At 47.3% G+C, this 21,437-nt stretch overlaps 2 protein-coding genes across 3 annotated transcripts in view; one reads left to right on the top strand and one right to left on the bottom strand.

Annotated features, from left to right (window-relative positions):
- helz (helicase with zinc finger) overlaps positions 1–3,529 on the top strand; it is a 95,161-nt gene extending 91,632 nt beyond the window's left edge. For both annotated transcript variants that reach the window (XM_039739318.1, XM_039739317.1), the window contains exon 31: positions 2,070–3,529. In XM_039739318.1, the coding sequence (XP_039595252.1) occupies positions 2,070–2,410 (341 nt within the window). In that variant the 3' untranslated portion in view covers positions 2,411–3,529. The remainder of the gene's footprint in view (positions 1–2,069) is intronic.
- A 2,656-nt stretch (positions 3,530–6,185) lies between these two features.
- LOC120517159 (voltage-dependent calcium channel gamma-1 subunit-like) lies at positions 6,186–19,536 on the bottom strand. Its single transcript, XM_039739319.1, has 4 exons — positions 19,221–19,536; positions 10,660–10,734; positions 6,963–7,100; positions 6,186–6,821 (listed from the first exon to the last, which is right to left on the bottom strand). Exons 1-4 carry the CDS (start codon positions 19,459–19,461, stop codon positions 6,589–6,591), a joined length of 687 nt encoding a protein of 228 aa, XP_039595253.1. The 5' UTR covers positions 19,462–19,536; the 3' UTR covers positions 6,186–6,588.
- Between the last annotated feature and the right edge of the window lie 1,901 nt (positions 19,537–21,437).

Raw genomic sequence — 21,437 nt, 5'->3', positions numbered from 1 at the left:
AGGCTACATGGTAAACATTGCAAAACATGCATTAACTTCAATCTGTTGTAAACTGTAGAAAATAAAAACCTCATAAGGTTCATTGTCCTTTTAGAAAGCTATATTGTGGCATATCTTAGTCTCAGTGTCTGGGCTCTTGTTATGAACTAGATCAAATGCCGCTAACGTTGCATGTACCCCATTTACGGATTGACTCCCAACCATAAAAACCCCCTGCATGTGCTCTTTTGTACATTCGCTGCAAAAATATGCGTTTCACAAGAGCACTAATCCTATCAGCACACCCAGACTAATACTTGATTTTGACTTCAAATTAGTATGAGCCTCATATATGAAATAATTGACTTAACAAAAACTGTTGCAGTTTAAAAAAGAGTGGCTATTGTATCTCTGCATCTTCCAGGGAATGTACAACTATTTATACAATGAGCCACTGAATCTGTTCCCCTGCCGCAGCCAATACATGAGTGCAGGTTAAAACCTCTGCTGAGGTTTTTGTATTTTTCCTTTTTACAAGATGCAGGGGTTTTATTAACTAATAGCCTTGATTCAGCATTGTGTTTTTCTATGCATAGGAATGAAAGAAGAATTGTACCTGAATAGTCCCCGTGATCCCGGCTGTCCTTTTGGGGAGTGGATTGCAGGCAGGTGTGATGAATATATGTTGTCAGGGCCCATCACTTCAGCCTCTTTTCCTGTGGCCTTTGCAGGCTCTTACAAATGGCTTGGGTGTCACTTAGTCTAATAAGTTATTACACAGCAGTGGGCGCTGTGATCTTTGTCTGATTGTACAAGTCAAAAGCCATTCCTGAGGATGTCGTCAGAGTAATCTCAGATTGCACCCCTTATTATACAGCAGGCAGTAATAATCAGTGAGGGATAACTGTCTAATAACCCTTTAAAAGGATTTAGAAGTTGCCTCATCTTGTACACCTCCAGCTGGGTTCACCCGAGCAAATGATCCTTGGGTCTTTTGTTTTGATATGCAACATGTTACAGTTAGGCCCATAAATATTTGGACAGTGACAACTTTTTTCTAATTTTGGTTTTGTACATTATCACAATGAATTTTAAATGAAACAACTCAGATGCAGTTGAAGTGCAGACTTTCAGCTTTAATTCAGTGGGTTGAACAAAACGATTGCATAAAAATGTAAGGCAACTAAAGTATTTCTTTAACACAATCCCTTTATTTCAGGGGCTCAAAAGTAACTGGACAATTGACTCAAAGGCTATATTTCATGGGCAGGTGTAGCAAGTCCGTCGTTATGTCTTATCAATTAAGCAGATAAAAGGCCTGGAGTTGATTTGAGGTCTGGTGCTTGCATGTGGAAGATTTTGCTGTGAACAGACAACATGCGGTCAAAGGAGCTCTCCATGCAGGTGAAAGAAGCCATCCTTAAGCTGTGAAAACAGAAAAAACCCATCCAAGAAATTGCTACAATATTATGAGTGGCAAAATCTCCAGTTGGGTACATCCTGAGAAAGAAAGCAAGCACTGGTGAACTCAGCAACGCAAAAAGACCTGGACGTCCACAGAAGACAACAGGCCCACAAACAAACAGCAACTGAAAGCCGCTGCAGTTAAGGCCTGGCAGAGCATTAAAAAGGAGGAAACCCAGCATCTGGTGATGTCCATGAGTTCAAGACTTCAGGCTGGCATTGCCAGCAAAGGGTTTTCAACCAAGTATTAGAAATGAACATTTTATTTCCAGTTATTTAATTTGTTTTTGAGCCCCTGAAATAAAGGGATTGTGTTAAAAATGCTTTAGTTGCCTCACATTTTTATGCAATCGTTTTGTTCAACCCACTGAATTAAAGCTGAAAGTCTGCACTTCAACTGCATCTGAGTTGTTTCATTTTAAATTCATTGTGGTAATGTACAGAACCAAAATTAGAAAAAAGTTGTGTCTGTCCAAATATTTATGGACCTAACTGTATATATTAAATAAGAATTTTCACAATTATATGTTGAATTGCTAACATTAGAACGTCACAGGGTGTTTTTGATATTTAGTTACTGCTCTGGAATATGCTGCTGTAACCTAGATTTGTTCTTTTCTCCCCAGCTTCTTCCTCAAAGGCACTACGCCCAGCTGAGGAGTGTGCAAAGGTGGAAAGCGTCCAACAACTGCCCAGCTCCTTCAACTGTAATACCCTGCAGCATCACAGCCAGTTTCCACCACTCATGCCCAACAAGCAGGCAACCTCTGAACCCTGTATTGGCAGCAACAGCAGCACTACTAACAAACCCCCTACAATGTCATATGCCAGCGCCCTGCGGGCCCCCCCAAAACCAAGGCCCCTGCCTGAGCAGGCAAAGAAAAGCAGTGACCCCTTGTCACTGTTACAGGAGCTCAGCATAGGGAGTTCCACAGGTAGCAATGGATATTATTCCTATTTTAAATAAACAGAAAGAATAAGGATGACACCTCCAGGCTTTTTTTTTTTAATTGTTTTTATAGTTAGTATTTTGAGTTTCAATTTTTTACTTGCATTAGTAGAGTCATATTCTTTGACAAGATTACATTTTTGTGTTGACAATAAAAAGAAAAAAAAAATGTTAAAGTTAAGCATTTGGCTGTTCAGGTTCTCCTATATTTGTTCATCTTGGCTGCAGACTTGCACAGAACAATAACTGCAGCCTTGTATGATTTGCCCCCTTCTCCTGTGTTTTTCAGTTTTAATTATAATACAGCAGTTGTTTCCATCACAGTTGGCAGCCAAATGGTTAACTACCAAACACACAAGTCGCAGAATTGTATAGAAGTAGAGGAACCTTTTTTTCTGGTCTGTATATACAAATAAAAATGTGTAAGAAAACAAATTTGACTTTATGTCACACATTTACCACTGCAGATTAAATGTTCATTAATATAAGACATGTTTCAGTGAAACAGCAGGAGTAATGGGAGTGGGCTGTGATGGGGTGGAGATGAGGCAAGACGTTGCCCTTGGGGGTTTAGTCTTCTGATGTATTCACTGCCAGCAATAAGCCACCTGTGGTCATACTTTTGAGGCTTCATACACTGGTATCTGTGTGTTTTATTACCTTAGCTGAACCTTATTCTTCTGCATTTATTTTATAATTCATTTTAGGTTATGTTGTAGCGACAGAGACCGTTTCTCTCACATTCAGTCCCTTTTGTTTTCAGGTTACCTATGGTTGTACTGGTCATTTGTTCTCACACACAGAACTATGGTCCTTGTTAAGGACTCTAGATTAAGATACTGAGAGAGATGAAGTACACAAATTAGCACTTGCCTAATTATTAGCCACATTACTTTAAAAATATTGTGTTGCATGTGCGTTGTCTTTCTTCTGCCCAACAACAAATCTAGCACATATCTGTTATTTGTATATTCATCAAAACTTTATAAAAATCCTTTAGAAAACCCTAACTTTATTACAAGCAAGTCAGAATTATTTAATATAAATTAAATATTATGATGAACTGTATACCTTGTTTTTGCATGTACTGTGTAGTTTTCTGCTGTTTTTGTTTAATAGCGAGCACTGAAAAAAAAAGAAAAAAAAAAAAAAACAATTCAGATGTTCTTTAGGTGTCCCCTCCAACCCCATTTTTCATTGGCACTGCAGTGCTTATGGCCAAACTTTAAAAGAAATGTGGAAATCTCATCAAACTTTGGCATCTTTGGGGAAAATTAGTTGGTCAGTCTAAAGGGACAAGAAAACACCTTTACTTCTAAATGAAAGCATAGAGTGCCTATAAAAATATTCACCCCATGGTAATTTTCACATTTTATTGTTGTTCAACATTGAATCATAGTGGATTTAATTTGGTCTTTTGATACTGATCAACAGGTAAAGAGTCTTCAGTATCAAAGTGTAAAGAGATCTCTGCAAAGTGCAAATATGAACCACAAAATAATTAATCTCATAAATATTCATCCCTATCATATGACACACACCTACAGTAAGTTATCATTGGTGCAGCCAGTTGGTTTTAGAAGTCACAGAATTATTTCGGTCTTTAGTGTCCATTTATTATAAAATAAAGGCACCTTATCTGGAAGGTCAAGCTTCTGGAGAGTCAGTATGGTGGTTTAACATACACAATGAAGACAGAAAAATCACAAGTCAGAAGATGTAGACAAGTCACTGAATATCCCTTGGAGTCCAGTGAAATCAATCATTGAGAGTATGTCAGAGCTGTAAATGTGCTTAGAGCAGGCTGTCCACAAAAACGGACTGATCGTACAAGAAGATACTAGTGAGGGAGGCCACCAAGAGACTGTTAAGAGCTCTGCATGAGCTACAAGCTACAGTGTCAGAGAATGGAGAGACTGTGCAGACAATAACTGTTGCTCAAGTGCTTCACCAGTCATGGGAGAGTGGCAAATAGAAAGCCAGTGTTTAAAAAAAAAAAAAAAAGTTGTATTATGCTAGAGTTTGCCAGATGTTACATAGGAGACTATGAAGTCAACTGGAATAAGGTTCTCTTGTGTGATGAGGTTTTTGGCAAACCGCCTTAATGGTCATATTACACACTGCAACATCAGGCTGTGAGGGTAGTACCTGCAGGGGAAATGAAGGCAGCAAACCTGTGGCTTAGGAGATGATTTGTCCTCCAGCAGTCATAACACCAAAGGTACACGGGAATGGCTTAAAGACAGCAATGTTAATGTAGAGTGGCCGAGTAAGAGTCCCGATCTCAATCCATATGAGAATTTGTGTCTGGACTTTAAAAAGGCTGTTTGCTCACGACGCCCTATGAACTTTTAACACTGACATTAAAAGAGGTTTTCTGTTGATCAGTGCCAAAAGAGCTACATTAGATCTACTGGGATTAAAAATGTGAAAATGTCTTAAAGGTTTGAATGCTTTTTTTGGACACTGCAGTTTGAGTAAATCAATACACTGCATGGAAAGAACCCCTGAGCCAACCAGGGTGCATAACACACACTGATTAAATGAGAAGTCGTTCAGGCTGTGCTCACTGTAATAACAGAAAACTTTCTTTGTTCTAATCCAGTAGCAGTTTAAGGTGTAGCTATGTTTTTGTTGAGCTGCAGTGTCTCTGATCTGTTTCCACCAGTAACATTCATTTGTCTGTCTGTGTCTTCATTAGTTTCCACGTGCTACTGTAACCCCTACCCCCTCCCCAGACCACCCGGGCTAATCTTGCTGGAGAAAATCTGCCATTCATGACCTTGAGTTCCAAGCCCTGGCATGGCGTTTCTACAGAGGCCAGGTATTTGCAGTTCAGTTGGGGGTGTAAATGCGTTGTGCTCTGTGGGGAAAATCACATGAAGAAGCAGAATGAATCTAAATATGTGTCAGGAAAGTCGGTATGATCTCATTTTTATATCCCCCATTGACTTTCTCTTCTTTCAAAATGCGGTCCAATCTGCTTGTGAGTTTAGATTAAGGAAGCGCCACTGGCTGCATGCGGAAGCGAGAAACACTTTATGTTGCTTCTTGATTTACATGTTGTCATTTGTGCCCCCCATCCTTTATGGGATTTCCTTGTTTCTTTACTGTTCACCCATCACTTATTATTGACGTCTGACCATAAGTAAGTTAAATTATAACCCTGTGCTCATAAGCATGTTACTGAAGCAAAATATTTTGTCAAGTAAAGATGCAAAGTGTGGAAAAACTGCCATTTTAAGGGCATGCCCCATATTCCCTGCCCGCACATCCCTTTTGTCATAATTTCATGTCTTGACATTCAGGCCAGTCCTGAGTCTCCTCTTTCATTTACTTTTATTTAGATTGAAATACAACAAAGTTTCTGATCACAGCCAATTATACTGTCCAGGACTGCAGAGCATTTCAAACCAGACATGCACTAGGGCTGTCCCGGTCCCATGCCACACTACACATTTCTTACATTCTTAATAAAAACACAGACCGTCCCCAGGTGCCATTGCTGCTTTCTAATCCTCTAAAGCGTCCCTCCACCGTGGCACAATGACCGCCACATCCAATAACCCACCCCCACCCCTTGTCCGATACGTATCTTAGCTTTGTTAGGGTAGAATGAAAAGAAAAGGCGCTTCCTGCTCCGGACAGAGAATGGCTTCTTGAATTTTCAGCTACAGGGAGGAAAATAAATCATGGCTGCTTGTTTGCAATAAAATTTAAAAAAAAAAAAGGGAAGTAAGCTCCAGTGTCTGTATGCCAATGTGCCAAGTTGGGCAGCTGCAGACTTTGAAAGGTTTTTTTTTTGTGTTTTTTTTATATTAAAAAAGAAAAGAGCCTAACATCCAAACTGGAGAGACAGTGTGCTGAATCCTGGCGGCACCCCAGAGTCCTGCTGAGCTTTGTGCCTGTTTGTTCGCCTGTGTGTGCGTGCGATGCAAGTCACTGAATGGAGAAGGGAAGATGTGGAGGCTTTCAAGCGTCAGAGCAGGGGAACGTTTCACTTCGGAGCCGTGTACGTTGGCCTCCTGTCCACACTGACCCTTATTTGGACAGAAGAACTTTTTTCCACGTGAAACAAATCATTCAAAAACAACAAAGAGTCTATTGATGATTTGGGAGCTGTAGCCTTGTAGAAGCACTGGATATCTGTGCTCTTTCTTACTGAAGGTCACTCCCCTCCTCCCCCAATCCTGTTACTACTCCTGGGTTTCTGGTTCTGCATCCATACATGTCTCCCAGGGGTTTCGGGGCATCTGGGGCATAGAGATGAGCAATACAGCGATGCCACTAAGGAAGAGCAGGACGAAGGCAGCACAGGCGCATGCAAAGGACCACGAGTAATAGTACTCGATCCATGTGGTCTCCTCGCTGTCGATCATCCTCTTCACCGACTGGCGCATCACCTCCACAGAAATGATTATGCAGAGGCCTGTGAGGACAGAACAACAACAAAAAAAAATGGCTCAGCAATGGTGTCCAGGGCTGGTGGTCTGCCCTCGAAAGGCAGTCAGCCACAAGGGGATTTGACAGAGGTATGGCTGAAATTCTTTTTTTTTGCTGTACTACCTACCTGCAAACGTGAAAAACATGCCAGCTGGTTTCAGAAGGTAGTCCATGCCTTTACGGAAGGAGATTAGAATGCAGATCGTTCCTAGGATCATAAATCCTACGCCGATGATGGCAATTGCTGCAGCTGATATGCTGTATTCTAAGGAGAGAAGGAAAATAATGAATACTGCATTTAGGGCTGGTTTCTAGTGACATGGATGGGTTTTCATGGCTATGCAGTTATTTGGGAAACAAGTGGAAATCCTAATGTCTTTCTTGAATCCTGTACACTCCATAACCTCCCGTTGCAGAGCCTTTAATCGACCTCCAGTAAATGTCTCTGTCAGATTCGCTAGACTACTGATCGCTTGTCCTGTAAGGTGACTCTCCCCCCAGTTCTTCAGCTCGTTCTCCTCCACCTTCTGTCCCTGGTCGTCTAACTTCTCTTCATTATCAACTCTTGTTTTGTTATAAACCTGAAACCTAGACCCTTCAATGGCTCGGACAACAATACCAGAATTGTTCCCGCTCTTTTCTCAAGTGTCTGCAAACTCTTTCAAATTTTCTACCTAATTCTCTTTCCTTCCAACCTTTTGCCCTGTTCTTAAAGATCCACTGGTTCCTGTAACATCCCATCCCCATCTGTATTTAGAGTCGTCTTCTTCTTTTCCTACTTCTGTGTGGGGTCGATGTGCTCGATCAGTCTTCTCCAAACAGGTTGGTCCTCCCCAGTCAGACCCTTTTCATTCAGGTCTTCTTTTACTTTATCTGTCCAAATCCACTTTGGCCTCCCTTACTCCTCCCCATTTCCATTTCCATCACTCTGTTGCCCACACACACCTTGTCTTTCTTCATCACATGTCCTTATGACTTCATCCTACTCTCCTGTACTTTGTTAGGTTTTGTTGTACCTCTGATTGTCTCGTTTCTTACTTTATCTTTCTTTGTAACTCCACACATCCATCTCAACGTTCTCATTTCTGCCACATCTAACTTCTTCTGCAGCGCTCTCTTTACTGCCCATGTCTTGTCTCCACACATCATTGCTGCTCTTACCACAGTCTTAAAAACCTCATTTTTATCCTTCACCCTAATTCGTCACTCAACACAACACTTCTGATACCTTCTTCAAATTGTTTGATCCCCATCGCACTCTATGGGTCATCTCTGCATCTTGTTTTTCATCTTGGGCTACCACTGATCCTAGATATTTAAACTTCTCCTCTCCCTGCAGGTTAACATCTGAATCCCGATCATCATTCACTCTCATATATTCTGTCTTCCTCTTATTTATCTTCAACCCTCTATCTTTCAAAGATGGTGGCTAGATACCCATCTGTATTTAGAGACATCCCCCATTTTTAAAAGTTCAGTCTTTTCCATTAGATCCCATTCATACCCCTTATCTAAACCCTTCCCCCTCATCTTAATTATTATTACTGCTACTTCACTGACCAGATCAAAAGCCCACAAGTTTCACTGACTTGATGCTATACTCGGATTACAAAGCGTGTCTTTCATTTTTTTGAGACGTTGCTGCTGCCTCACTGCAAACCGTAATGGAGAAAGCGGTTTGGAATAATGGATGCAGAACTTTCCATTTCTTCCTTTTCAGCTATTCCTTGGGGGGTTTAGTGGTATGTTTTTGGGGTCATTTGCATCTTGCAAGGTCTGCTTTCCATTGAGCAGATGGTCTCATGTTATCCTCGAGTACCCACTGGTATAAGGAAGAATTCATAGTGGATTCTGTGATGGTGAGCAGCTCATGCCCAAACCACAGCAGTTCCACCAGCGTCACCACACTTTACAGTTGCTGTCAGGTTCTTCTGCTCAAAGGTTGTCTTTGGTTTTCTCCAGATGCGTCTTTTTGGAGCTATGGCTTAATAACTCTGCCTGACGCTCTTTCCAGCAAAGCGTTTCCTCCCAGCACACCTCCTGCATCTTTTTAGTGGTTGGCATCAACAGGTTCGGTCCCGCAATGATATTTTGGGGTTCTTTAGAGAGGTGTCTTCAGTGTTCCTTCCTGAACTTGCTGAGGCGGCCCAACCTGGACAAGTTAGCAGTTGTCTGAAATCTTCTCCATTTGTGGATGATCTTCCAGTCAGTGGAACGGATGGTTTCTGAATGTTTGGAGATCTTTTTATGGGGGTCCCTTACCTTGTTTCTGAAGGCCTCGGAAATTTCCTTATTTCTGGCCATGAGGATAACGATAAACGAAACGGCTGAGGTTCAAATAAGAGGATTGGGTCAGACGAGATCCTCCGTGATGATGTGCCCCCGAATTGGTCCACTTAATTCCAGGAGTTGGGCCTACTTTTGGTTTATTTAAAGTATGCAATGGACTACAAAATGTAAATGTGGCGTGAAGGTTGTTACATGGTATCGCCTTTGACTAAAGACCCTCTTTAAATGAAGATCAAATCTCGATATGTCCACATGTGTTTAAAGAGCAAAGATGTTTCATGGCATGGGCCTCCACCTGACGGCAAACATCTCAGGGCAACCAGCTTGTGGCTGGAAATGGAATTACCGGGGGAGAGGGCATTTTCAGGGCAATGCCTCCATGAGCAGGGGCCACAGGTTTGGAGGGTTTGGAGGGCCAGGGGGCGCCTGGACAGTTCCTGAGCTCTGGGTTGCAGCACTTCTGGGTGTCCTATCAAAGGGACCACCTCACTCCATTGAGACTGAGCATCGTGTGCCTTGTGCTTGTCTGTGTTGAGGTGGGCAGCGCTCCCCCTTGAGAAATAAACTGACTTGTGCCTCTGTGCCCGGCTGTGTCCGGGTTTGGGGAGCTGTACGCCCCAAAAGGAGAAGGGATGTAGGAGGGCGCAGAACTTTCTCCATTGTGCCTTTCTTTATTTTTCTGTCCCGCTGTTTCATTTACCAGGGTGATGGCCACAGGCAGAACAACAGGGGGGGCTGGTGAAATGGCTGAAGGGTGGAAGAGACCAGAAGGTGGGCAGGGCGGGTTAACAGGTGAAGCAAATCCTCTTCAGCTTCGTGCCACTCAAAATGTCAACTGGGGGACCATAGGTGCCCTCTTTAGCCCTCACAACGTTTGACATGAAAGTCGGGCGTGAAGATGGAACTGTAGGGGCGAGGGGTTCAGCAGGATTCATCAACCAAAAACAAATGGAGGCACAGGCTGAAAATAAGGAGCGAGGGGAAGGACAAAGGGGTGAAGTAAGAAAGTAGCAGGATGGTGAGAGGGGGGAGAGGGAGAGGGGCCGGCGAAGAAGGGGCCATCAAAAAGGGTAATGAGTGGGGCATCAGGGGACATAAAGGGACATGTGTGGTGGCATAAAGAGGCAGGGTGGCATAGAGAGGTACGAGGTGAATGAGGTGAGAAGTGGGAAAGGGGAGTGGGTGGCTGACAGGTAAGAAGCATAAAGGAAGAGGCCCAGTGACGAGTAGACAGAAAGGTGAAAGGTGTTTGAGGGTCCAAGGGTGTGAGGAGTGGGCTAAGAGGGCACCAAGGAGAAGAAGGAGTCGGTCAGACATCAACGCTGAAAAAGGAAGGGGCAGGATGCCTGAATACTCTCAGAAGTGCAGACTGACGGGGACAGAGTGGGCAAAATGAGGGGCAGTCGACTAATGGGGAATTGGGGGAAAGAAGAGAGAGCAGGAAACCTTTAAGGGGGTGTTGGCCGCTATAACTTTGAATGAATGGCTGAACAGAAGACGTCGTCCACTCCCACCAGACTTCCCACCAGACTTACCTTTCTGGGTTTTGACTTCAAACAGCTTTGCTTCTTCTCCGGAGGTGAAGTGCTTGAAGTAGGAGCAGTTGTGTTCTGCATGGAGAATAAAGAGAACAAGATGAGCCTCTCTTGGTTAGATGGCAGCGTCTGATAGTTACACCCCACCAGGATGAAATCTCCCAGTGCACCCTCCTGCCAAAGGGTAGAGTGTTGAGGCTTCTGAGGCCCCAGCACTTCAGGTCTCAGTCCAGTAACAGGTCAGAAATAAAAGCGGCCAGCACTGAAGCTCTCCTCGCTGAATTTCAGGCAGCCTGTTAAAACGGTGGCCTACATACACCAGTCGTCCTTGATAATTTAATCGAAAGTCTACGAAAATGGAGCGAGGCGTCCCTGGGTAGCAGCCTGCCATCTCCTCTCGGTGGAGCTGTGCCCTATAATTGAGCGCTCAGCCTCACTGGCATTGCCAGCCTAAGGAAAGTGACCAGCCGGGTCGGGTACCTGCATCAACACAGCAAACACTTTCTTATAAAGACAGCGTCCAGTCTGGCTCGGTGCTTGGTGTGCTTTGTAGGCTTCAGTCTTTACTTGGACACTGGAGAGGTGGGCACTGCAGAAGGTGGGCATTGATGAGGTGGGCACTGCAGTTAGGTGGGCATTGATGAGGTGGGCACTGCAGTTAGGTGGGCATTGATGAGGTGGGCACTGCAGTTAGGTGGGCATTGGTAAGTTTCAGTTGGGTGATGTACTGACTGCACAGGGTGGTAGCGGATGTCTCAAATCAGGAGATTAAGCAAAGTCAGGAAAGCAAGCTAAAGTTGTAACTGAGAGAGCAGCAAAGTAATAAACTCAACTTGGGACGCAATACAAACAGTCAGAGCGAAAGACTGAAGGACAGAAGGATACACAGGACCGGGCTAAAACAAGATAGGGATTGGTCATGGAGAGAGCAAAGAAAAGACAAAAAATACAAAAGAGTCAAACAACAAACAAGCAAAGCATGCGGAGTCCTTTTAGACGAATCTGGGCTTGGATAGCATGAGGTGAACGAAACCAACTGAGTGACATCTTGAGTCACCTGACAACAGCATAGCAACCATCAAGAAAAAGTCCCAGAATAGTAACACCCATAAAAATACAAGGGGGCACCACAGGAGACCAGAGGGCATTACAACAAAACATAAACGTGACAATGGATTCAAGAGCCGTGTGGGTATTTGAGAGGGCTTGTGCTTTTTATTGTTCTTAGTACTAAAATATAATAAAATAATAAAATAGAATAGTGTCTGTCTAGCCATTATATTATCTTATAGTGCCTTTCACATTCTATCTATCTATCTATCTATCTATCTATCTATCTATCATGCCCTTCATATTCTGCTGAGTGGTGCACTTTGTTATTTTAGATGGGCGCTTGGCACTGCTAATCTTGGGAGGTGGTGGCACAGGTGCAGTTATGTGGGCACAGAATGCCACGGGTGTTCATGAATCAGACCTGGCAGTTGGGTCCGTGCCATCTTAGGTGTTTCCCCGCTCCATTCTGAGGAGAGGTTTTTATTTTTGCTACTGTGCACTTCTTTCAGATGCCGTTTTCAATGTAAGATTGCGTTGCGGTTTTCCTGGACTCTCCCAGTCCCCCCAGTCCACCCCACCAATCGCTAATCTAATGTTAGTAATCTGGACTCTTAACCCGCTCTCTGATCTGGCGTTTGTAGCTCTGGGCTCCATTAACAAGTTGGACCCTCAAGGAGCTCTGATTGTGCGCCGTTCCCCCTCAGGCTCTGGTCGCACACGTGGTGGCGGGTAATTGAGTGTCATTTGTTTTTCCACCTCGTCTTCTGCTGGTGCCCACGTCAGGGGGGCTCACCAGGGCTCCATGTCTTTCCTGCTGTGTCTGGACTGGCAGTTTCTTGAATGTTTCGCTGTAATTCTTCAGTTTAGCGGGATATTCGGTGGTCTTCAGTGTTTGCCACTCTTATGTTTACTTGACTTTATTATCTCCCCCAATGTGGATTGGATTTGGAGATGGCAGTCTGCAAATCCTTATTATTTCTCGAAGATCAGAGCACAGTGGCTGCGCTTGGCATGAGAAGAACTTACAAATGCAGTAATCCTGACGGGGTGATGCCAGTCTCCGGCCCCCTGTGGCTCCTTCTCTTTACGAGCTCCTCGTCACTTCCCTGTGGCCCTCAGGTGGCTGGGAGCGCCCTGGAGTCAGAGGTCAGAGGTCAACGTCTCCACTTTCCCCTTTTTGCCCCCAAGGAGTGGAGAGCGGGCAGCAAGACAGGATGTGGCAGATCAGCGGAGGCCCCCCCTCCATGACCCACTTTCTCAGCAGCACATGGAAGTGCGTTGAAGCCTCTGATGCCATTCGGCGTCCTTATGGATGGAGAAGCTTGGCACCCCAGAGGCCCTGTGAGCCCACAGAGGTTCACACCTCCTGTGAATCTGAGGGGTCCAGCAGCCAGGCGTTCCCTACGGGGGATATTAGAGGCAGATGTTGGGCACGCTGTAGAGTTGAGCCTCTAAGAGCCCCCCAAACAGCAGTCAGCATTATCTGGACCTTCAGTTAGCATCATCACTGGTCGGCCCCTCTGCGGCCCACCCAACCAATTTGGCCCCTTGAAAAACCTTCAGCAAGTCAGCCGCTTGGACAGCTGCAGTTCACTTTTAACCAGATGGCCTCCCCGGCTGTCCCCTTAATGGGGGGGGGGTCTCGCCATGCCTAGCCATTCTGAGGGTCTTTTTTTGGAGTGCTCCTTGGCTTTTATTTGTTTATCTCTTTCTTGCTGTAAAAGGACAGCTGCAGACACCCCGGCCCCCCGGAGGTCAGAGCCGCCATCATTCTTGTGCACATTCCACCCATCCTTGTGGGACCCTCCCAATTAAATGACAGGCATTAGTTGCTCAGGGGGGTAACAGGAGAACAGGCAGCTGGCACTGCCAAGGTCCATTAGCAATCCAGGGGGTCAGGTGTCAAGAATCATGGTGGGGGGGGCACCGTCTGGATGTGACTGGCCTGCGTGTCTGCATGTAGCGCCTTCACAAAGTATTCAGACCCCCCCACTACTTTTTCACGTTCCGTTAGGTTGCCCCCCAGGACGTTAAAGCAAATCTTGGACTGTAGACATTTGTGCACTTTTGTTACAAATTATAAAATGGAAATCGCACATCGGCGCAGTCGCTAGGACCCCCGGTGTGCCCCCTTTGTCTCTGATGATCATCAAGATATTTGGGGTCCCCCTGGGGTCAAGTCAGTTGACTGGACTGATTAGGACAGACGCCCAGCTGGCCCTAGGGGGGTCCCACAGGTGAGCAGCTGAGGGTGAGGGGGTGGCCTGCAGTGTCGGAGGGTCCTGAACAGGACACAAGTCGTAAATGGGAGACGTCAGGGGAGAGGTGACTGAGAGCCCCTCTAGCTGAGCTCCACTAGGTGGGGGATTGAGTGGGGGGCTCTGAGGCTGACGATCCACAAGGTTGTCAGTTTGAATGCCCCTCACTGCTAAAAGAGATCCTACTGTGCTGGACCCTGGAACGAGACCCTTAACCTGCAGTTGGTCCAGGGGCACTCAGTGCACAATGGCTGACCCCAAGGGGTACGCGAAAAACGAACAAATTCCAAATACAAGAAATGATGGCAGAGAAGTCAGGTGACAGCCCACTATGGCACCTAAATGACCCTCAGACTGCGAGAAATGAGATTCCAAAAGAACCGAAAATCAAACTGTAAGGTAAGGCCTCAGTTGTAGGAGGAAGCCGGGCACAGCTTGGCACCTGCGCAGTCCAACGGGTGGGCAGTCAGGAATGAAGGGAAAGCACAGAGACCTCCTCAATGCAACTCTGCAGCAGAGCACAGACAAGACAGGAGGGGCTTCTGTGAGCGTCCTTGAGGGGACTTGGATTCACACTGATCAAACATCTCTGGAGACAGCGGACCACCCAAGGTCTGCCTCCAACCCAACAGAAGATCTGCAGAGAAGAACAGCAGAAGAGCCCCAAATTCAAAGTGTGCACAGCTTGTTGCGTCAAACCCCGTGAAGACCCCAGAATGGAACTGCTGCCAAAGGGGGGCTTCAACTAAGAACTGAGTGAGAGGGTCTGACTACTTGTGTCAGTGGGATCTTTCAGGTTTTTTATGTCTAATAAATTTGCCAAATGTTTTATTATCCACTTTGTTATTCTTGGCTATTGAGTGAAATCTACGAGCGTCAACAGCCACCAACAGACGGGCAGACAGATGGGCAGACGGAGAGATGGGCAGACGGAGAGATTGGCAGACGAAGAGATGGGCAGATGGGCAGACAGATGGGCAGACAGACAGACATACACTTCACTCCCAGCCTGACAGACTGCAGTTCTGCTCTTACAGTTCAAAACACCATAAGGTTCACATCTTCTTCTCCTTCTCCTTCTCCTTCTTCTCCTTTTCCTTCTTCTTCTTCTTCTTCTTCTTCTTCTTCTTCTTCTTCTTCTCCCCCCTTCACTTCCTTTCAGGTCTTCTGCCTCCCGACGCTCGCCCCCCTTCAGTAGTGGCTGGCGCCCCTTTAGAAGGTCCAGGGGTGTCCCAGGTGATTCACCAGCATCATCTGGAATTAGTGCCCACCAATGTAATGGAAATACATGGCCGGACCCCTCAGCTCCCCCTGGAGGCCACCAGTGGAACCAACAGGGCTGCATGGAAGCCTCACTCCCAATCTGTGCTGGTGGCCCCTGTGGTGACACCGCTGTCCCCTGAGTTGTCCTCCAGGTCCTCCCTCCCCAGGTCCTTCCATCCTCCTGGCCAAACACCTGGTGCTGACCATCAGAGTGGAAACAAAAATGAACTGAAGTGAACAGAGAGTGTGAACAGTGAGGGAGTGTGAATATGTTCTGAAGGCGCTATATAGAAGTGTGTGTGTGTGTGAGAGCCTCAAGTCTTTGTATCTCTCAGGATGTGCGCCTGTGTTAATGCGCAAGTGTGTGTGTGTGTGTGTGTGTTTGTAAGTGTGGGTTCCCACAGTGGTGGTCTTTCCCCTCCATTCAGGTGTGTAGTTTCTCACACTCTCTCCACGGTGTGTTGGTTAGCGGGTTGCCAGGTGGGCATCGTGTCTTCTGGTGGTCACCCGTCTTCTTCCCAGCCTACCTTCTTGAACATGTGGCTGAGCTCAGGGCTGCCCTCCTGCCCCCCGCTTGTGGCCTTAATGGTTTTTCGGCTCAACCCTAACTGGCTGCATCCCCCAGTCCCAGCCCCCATGCTCCTGCTCCACCTCACTGGCTGGCTGGCTGGCTGTCTGTCACACATCCTCCTACTTTGTGCCCTGTCCTGCCCGTCGTATAAATCCAGAGGTCTAATGCTTGAGGACGCGCGTGTGGACAGATTTCAATTAACGGGGTGGGGGTCCTGGGATTGAATACAAAGCTTTAGCGAAATGAGTGAAAAGCCCCCGATGTGAGGAATGTGGGCTGCACTGTGGCCTGTGAGCTGCCCGCTATCCTTGCTATGCCGGCCTTCGCCACCTGTTCCTGTCACTTATGGTGTGCCCCCTTTGCGCACTTTCTTTATTGCAGACAGCTGGCCGCCCACAACGACTAAATTTATCTGCCATTAAAGCGGACCCACAAAGATCAGGAGGAAGGGGCACTCTCTGGTCCACCACATGGGCAGCACAACCAGCAGTGGTTGACTGAGTGCCCTCACCACACCACTGCATGAAGCCACTTTGACAAAACTGAGGGTATTCTGCGAGGGGGGCTGTCATCCTGTATTGGGCACTTTAGAATGACTGGCATTGCCTTTGTGGCACTTCTCAGGGTTCTGTGAGAGTTTATTGAATTCAAGGGCTGGCACCCCTTGTGAGGATCTTACCAGTCTTCAAAGGGACTGGCACACTCTCTGAGAATGATCTGAGAGACTGGCACACTCTGGATAGATTTTAATGAATACATAGACCGATCAGTCTTTAATGAGACTGGCACGTCCAGTGAGGCATTCCTCCATGTTCTGAGTGGTAGACTGGCACACTCTTTAAAGCACTACTCTGTGTTCTGTGGGACTGGCAGGACTGTGTGAGACTGGTAGCCCCTCATGTACTCCAGGACTGGCATAAGCGGGATTCAGATAGATTGGTGCACCCTATGAGGTACTCTTGAGTATTCTGACGGACTGGCATATGTGCCAAGGCACATGTTAGTGTTTTGTGGGAGTGGCACCACTATGGCAGACTGTTCAAAGTGCAAAGAGATTGGCCAGTTTTGCAAGGCCTGGGAGAAGCTGGCACACTCTGTGTAGTATTTTGAGAAACTGGCAGACCTTGTGCATGGTTGAGGGTTGTGTCCCCAGTCCGCTGATTAATGTTTTAACTGACTGGCAAATCCCAAAGGGGCAATTCCCAGCGTTGTGTAAACTACCGTTTCGTTACAAGGCCAAAAGCAGGGGTGCCAACATCTCATTAGATCCATGGCGGGCTCCCAAGTGCCCATCTACTGTGTCCTTGTGTGGAAGAAATGTGACCCTCGTGTCCCAGCATGTGCTGCAGAAATCTTGCTGAGCATTGAATTCGTGGGGCACTCCATTCTGTGCCCTGCATACATTGTCATCGGTCACACGCAGAACTTTGTGGTGGCACATTTGACATGACACTCCAATGGGGCAGAGATAGTGACTGTCCTAACCAGTGGTGCCAAAGGTCCGCCGTTAACTTCAGTGGCCGAGTGGCTCAAGCTGGAGCTGCCATGAATTCATTTGATTTGATCCCAGGACCTTTCGGTGTCCCCAGGTAGAGGAGAGTTGGCCCCAACGTTAGGAGACAGTGGTGCCTCCTGAGGCTGGCAGTTAGAGAGTGAGAGAGAGTGAGAGAGTGAGACACTCCTCATGTGTGAAGAGAATGGCACCTCGCATATGGCATGTGAAAACTCCTGAGAGTAGCAGTGCACATGGTGATGCCACCTGGCTCTGCATGGCACATCGTGCTGTATGGCAGTGAGTGCTGAATGGGCATGAAGCTGTGCGCACTGCCTGTCACTTGTCATGGCCACCATCTGGTGCCAGCATAGCACAGCTCTGGGTGTACCTTGATTTTGTTACCTGCTTTGGTGTCATTGCTAGGCCCCATGCTACGTGTCATGTCCCATGTGGTTCCATGTGACCCTTAACATTCTTGTCATGCCAAGTGCCATGTGCCCGGTACATTCACAAAGTTCTGGTTACTTAATGATGTCATGTTGCTGATGCCACGGGCCCCTACAGTGACGCTATGTTGCATGTCACCAGTGCCATTTACATCATATGATATATTTTGAATGATGTCGTCAGAGCCGTGTGCCCCCTACATGTACTTTATGTCGTCAAAGCCTTGTCCCGCTTGTCCCCTCTGCACTCGCATCATTACATGTGCTGTTTGACATACGCTGCACACCGTGAATGCCACGTGGCCCCTGAATGCTCACATCACATCACATCATGACGCAGATTGCTGAAGCCATGTGCCCCTGACATTATTCCATGTACCTTATCCTATCTGGTGCCAGTCTGCTACATTCACATCACGCCACACACTTAATCAGATATGTTGGAGTCGCCAGTACCCTGCAACCTCGACGTTCAGATTATGCCGTATATTTTGATGCGTATTGCTTATCCTCAAAGCCTTGTGCCACGGACACTCACACCATGCCATGTACTTTATGTTATGTTGCGTGTCGCCAATGCCATGCGCCCTCACATTCACATCATGTCTTCTATTTTGACAGATCCAGCTGAAGCTCTATGTCCCGTACACTCACACTATGTCATCTACTTTGTGACATATGTTACATTTTGACATGCATTGTTGAAGCCGTGTGCCACCTACATTCATATATGTTACATGTCCCTGATGCCATACACCCCCAACGTTCACATCATGCCATGTGTTTTGACCTGTGTTGCACGTGTGCCCCCTTCATTGATGTGTCATCAACTTTATGACATGTATGTTACGTGTCACTAATGCCATGCACCCCGACAGTCATGTCACACTGTCTATGTTGACATACGTTGCTGAAGCTGAGTGCCCCCTACATTCATATCATGCCATGTACTGTACGCTGTGTTTCATGTCCCTGATGCCATATGCCCCCAACGTTCACAACATGCCATTTATTTTGACCTGTATGGCACTTTGGTCAAAGCTGTGTGCCCCCTACACTAATATAATGTCATCAACTTTATGACACACCGTATATAAGTTACGTGTCACCAATGCCATGTGCCCCGACAGTCATGCCACACTGTATTTTGACATGTGTTGTGTATCGTCAAAGCTGTGTGCCCCCTACACTAATTTCATGTCACTTACTTTATGACATACAGTATGCAAGGTGTCCCTTACACTCCCATCATACCGTGTCCTTTATGTCACCGGTGCCATGTGCCACCCTGACCTTTGCATCATAACCGTGGTGTTGCTGAAGCCATGTAGTTTATGGTCTGTTGCATGTCACCGATGTCATGCGCTCCCCATCCCGACACGTCACAACACATGCTGTATGACGCTGATGTGCGGGCACAAACACCTCCTAAAACCCCCCGCCATCCCCCCCGCCATCCCAATCCCAGCCCTTACCTCCCGGAAGGCTGATGGGCCCGCAGCCTTTTCCTTTGGGGTCCGGCTCCTGGATGTAGATCCGTTTGGTGCAGAGCCTCCAGAGCCCAAAGTGGGCAGCGTCACACGTGGTGTTGACTTTTTCTACCCGTGGGCTCAGGACGGCCCAGTGGTCGGTCACGACGGCGGCAAACATGGACGAAATGCCCACCAGGATGACAAAGAAGGCGATCCTGACTTTGGTGTTCTTGTCTTCCAGCATGGTGTCTCCTTGACTCGCTCCTGCTGCTCACTGATCCCCCGTCCCACCCGCTAATGGCTCCTTTTGACAGACCTTCACAGCTGTTGTTGCACATCAGGAAAGTTGATGAGCCGACTCATTGCCGACGAGGGTGGGGGGGGTCAGGGGGCCGCGGGGTGTGCGTGTGCGCGGCGCTCCATTCTATTAATGTGTGTGGTGAGTCAAGTGTATCGGGTTACAGCCAAAGTTCCTCTGTGTCACCGGGCAGCAGCGGGGTCCTGCAAGTGGGGGCTTCAGGCCACTCACCAGCAGCTCTTAATAGGCGGCCCATTAGTCTGAATGCCAGGTTAATGGTGCCCCCTTCCCTAATCTTTCATCTTGAGAGTGCCAGCCGGAAAAGAGACATCCACCAGGGAGGTGGTGCTGCTGGGTGGGCTGCAGGCACAGACATATCAAGACCCCCAGTAAAATGCCCTCTGTTTCCATTTGATTTGTTTATCCTTTCATTGCCATGCAGTGAGCCCACGTCTTGAGGCATACAGACCACCGCTGGTCACACTGGCCCACCCAAACTGCCATGACTTGGAGCTGACGGTGGATCTCATGAACAGTCAGAACTTCACTGTGGTCCAGTGATGCCAGGTGCACAGACCCCAAAAGAGCGGGGGGGTCAAGCGTCTGGGGTTACCACCTGTGACTTGAACTTGCAGACGTGGGCGGAGGAGTCACTTGATTCGTTGGCGGCCCCCCCGACCGTAAGCGTGATTCATCTGAAGGAGTGTTCTTCATGACTTGGGGGGAGAAACGGAATGAATTAAAGTTTGAGCAGCCGCTGCCTTGTGAACAAATCCCCGGTCAGATCTGCCGGATCAAAGGGGTTTTGATTTCATTTTGGATTTCGGATTTTTTTCAGCCGCCTTCCCAGAGGGGCCAACGCTCGGCTGACAGAGGAGGTCCTCCACCGACGGAGATGTGGCTGGTAATGCTGAAAGGTCCTGTCAGGTCTCCCACCCACCGGATCCCCCCACTTCAGCCGGCCTTGGTGCTCCGTAGGAGAGGAGCGGGTGGGCAGGCGGGCATCATGCTGACAGGCCATGCCATGCGCAGCTAAGGAGTTCCTGTGGACACAAACGTGGAAGCCATCACTGGCATGCTTCACCTGCGGCCGGCCAGCTGAGACTTTTGAACTGCCGGGCGCCACGTTCACATCGAGTGGCATCGGTGCCCTGCTCTTCATCTAGTAGTCGGGCTTTGAATCACCGTCGTCTGTCCTGCTAGGATTAATCAGACTTAAAAGATGCTTCAAGCAGCAAAAAAATAAATAAAACAGAGATCACACTTGATAGGCTGAAGCAGCAGAACCCACAGAAGCAAAACTTAAAAGCAGCAGGATGGGAGAAGAAAAGGAGGAGGAAGAGGAAGAGGAGGAGGAGGAGTGGGAGTCTACAGGACGGTCCCCATGGAGTAAAGATGGAGGGATGATGGTGTTGTGCTCACGTTTCCAACGATGTCAGTGTCTTGTCATTGCCGCCATGTCCAATCTGTAGCTTGTAACTCCTTCAGAACTCTCCTAGGTCTCTCGGTGGTCTCCCTCGCTAGTCTTCTCCATGCCTCTCCGTTCATCTCTCAGTTCGCGATATTCTTGTCTCCACCCCAGAGTTGCTCGGAGGGTCCGTTTGTCCTCATTGTGCATGTTAGCCCACCCAGCTGGACCTTCCACATTCGGCTGCATTTAGACCCCAGACAGATGACCTCCATTGAGCTAATTCCATAACTTCTACAAACCAGTTGATGACTCACCTCTAGGGGTGTCTCGTTCAAGAGGGGGTGAATATCTACGCAAGGTGTTAGGTGGTCCGTGGCACGGTGCTGATTTCAAAAGTGCAGGCTCAGATCGGGGGGGCTTGACGGTGCTGATGAACGCACACTCACTCTATGGAAACGGGTGCCACTTTCACACCTCGGAGTGGGCGGAGGGTCACATCTGCAGCCAATCA

This window comes from Polypterus senegalus, chromosome 17, assembly GCF_016835505.1.
Source record: "Polypterus senegalus isolate Bchr_013 chromosome 17, ASM1683550v1, whole genome shotgun sequence".
Classification (NCBI taxonomy): Eukaryota; Metazoa; Chordata; class Cladistia; order Polypteriformes; family Polypteridae; genus Polypterus; species Polypterus senegalus.
The sequence above is the reverse complement of the archived record's forward strand: the minus strand, read 5'-3'. Positions and strand labels throughout refer to the sequence as shown.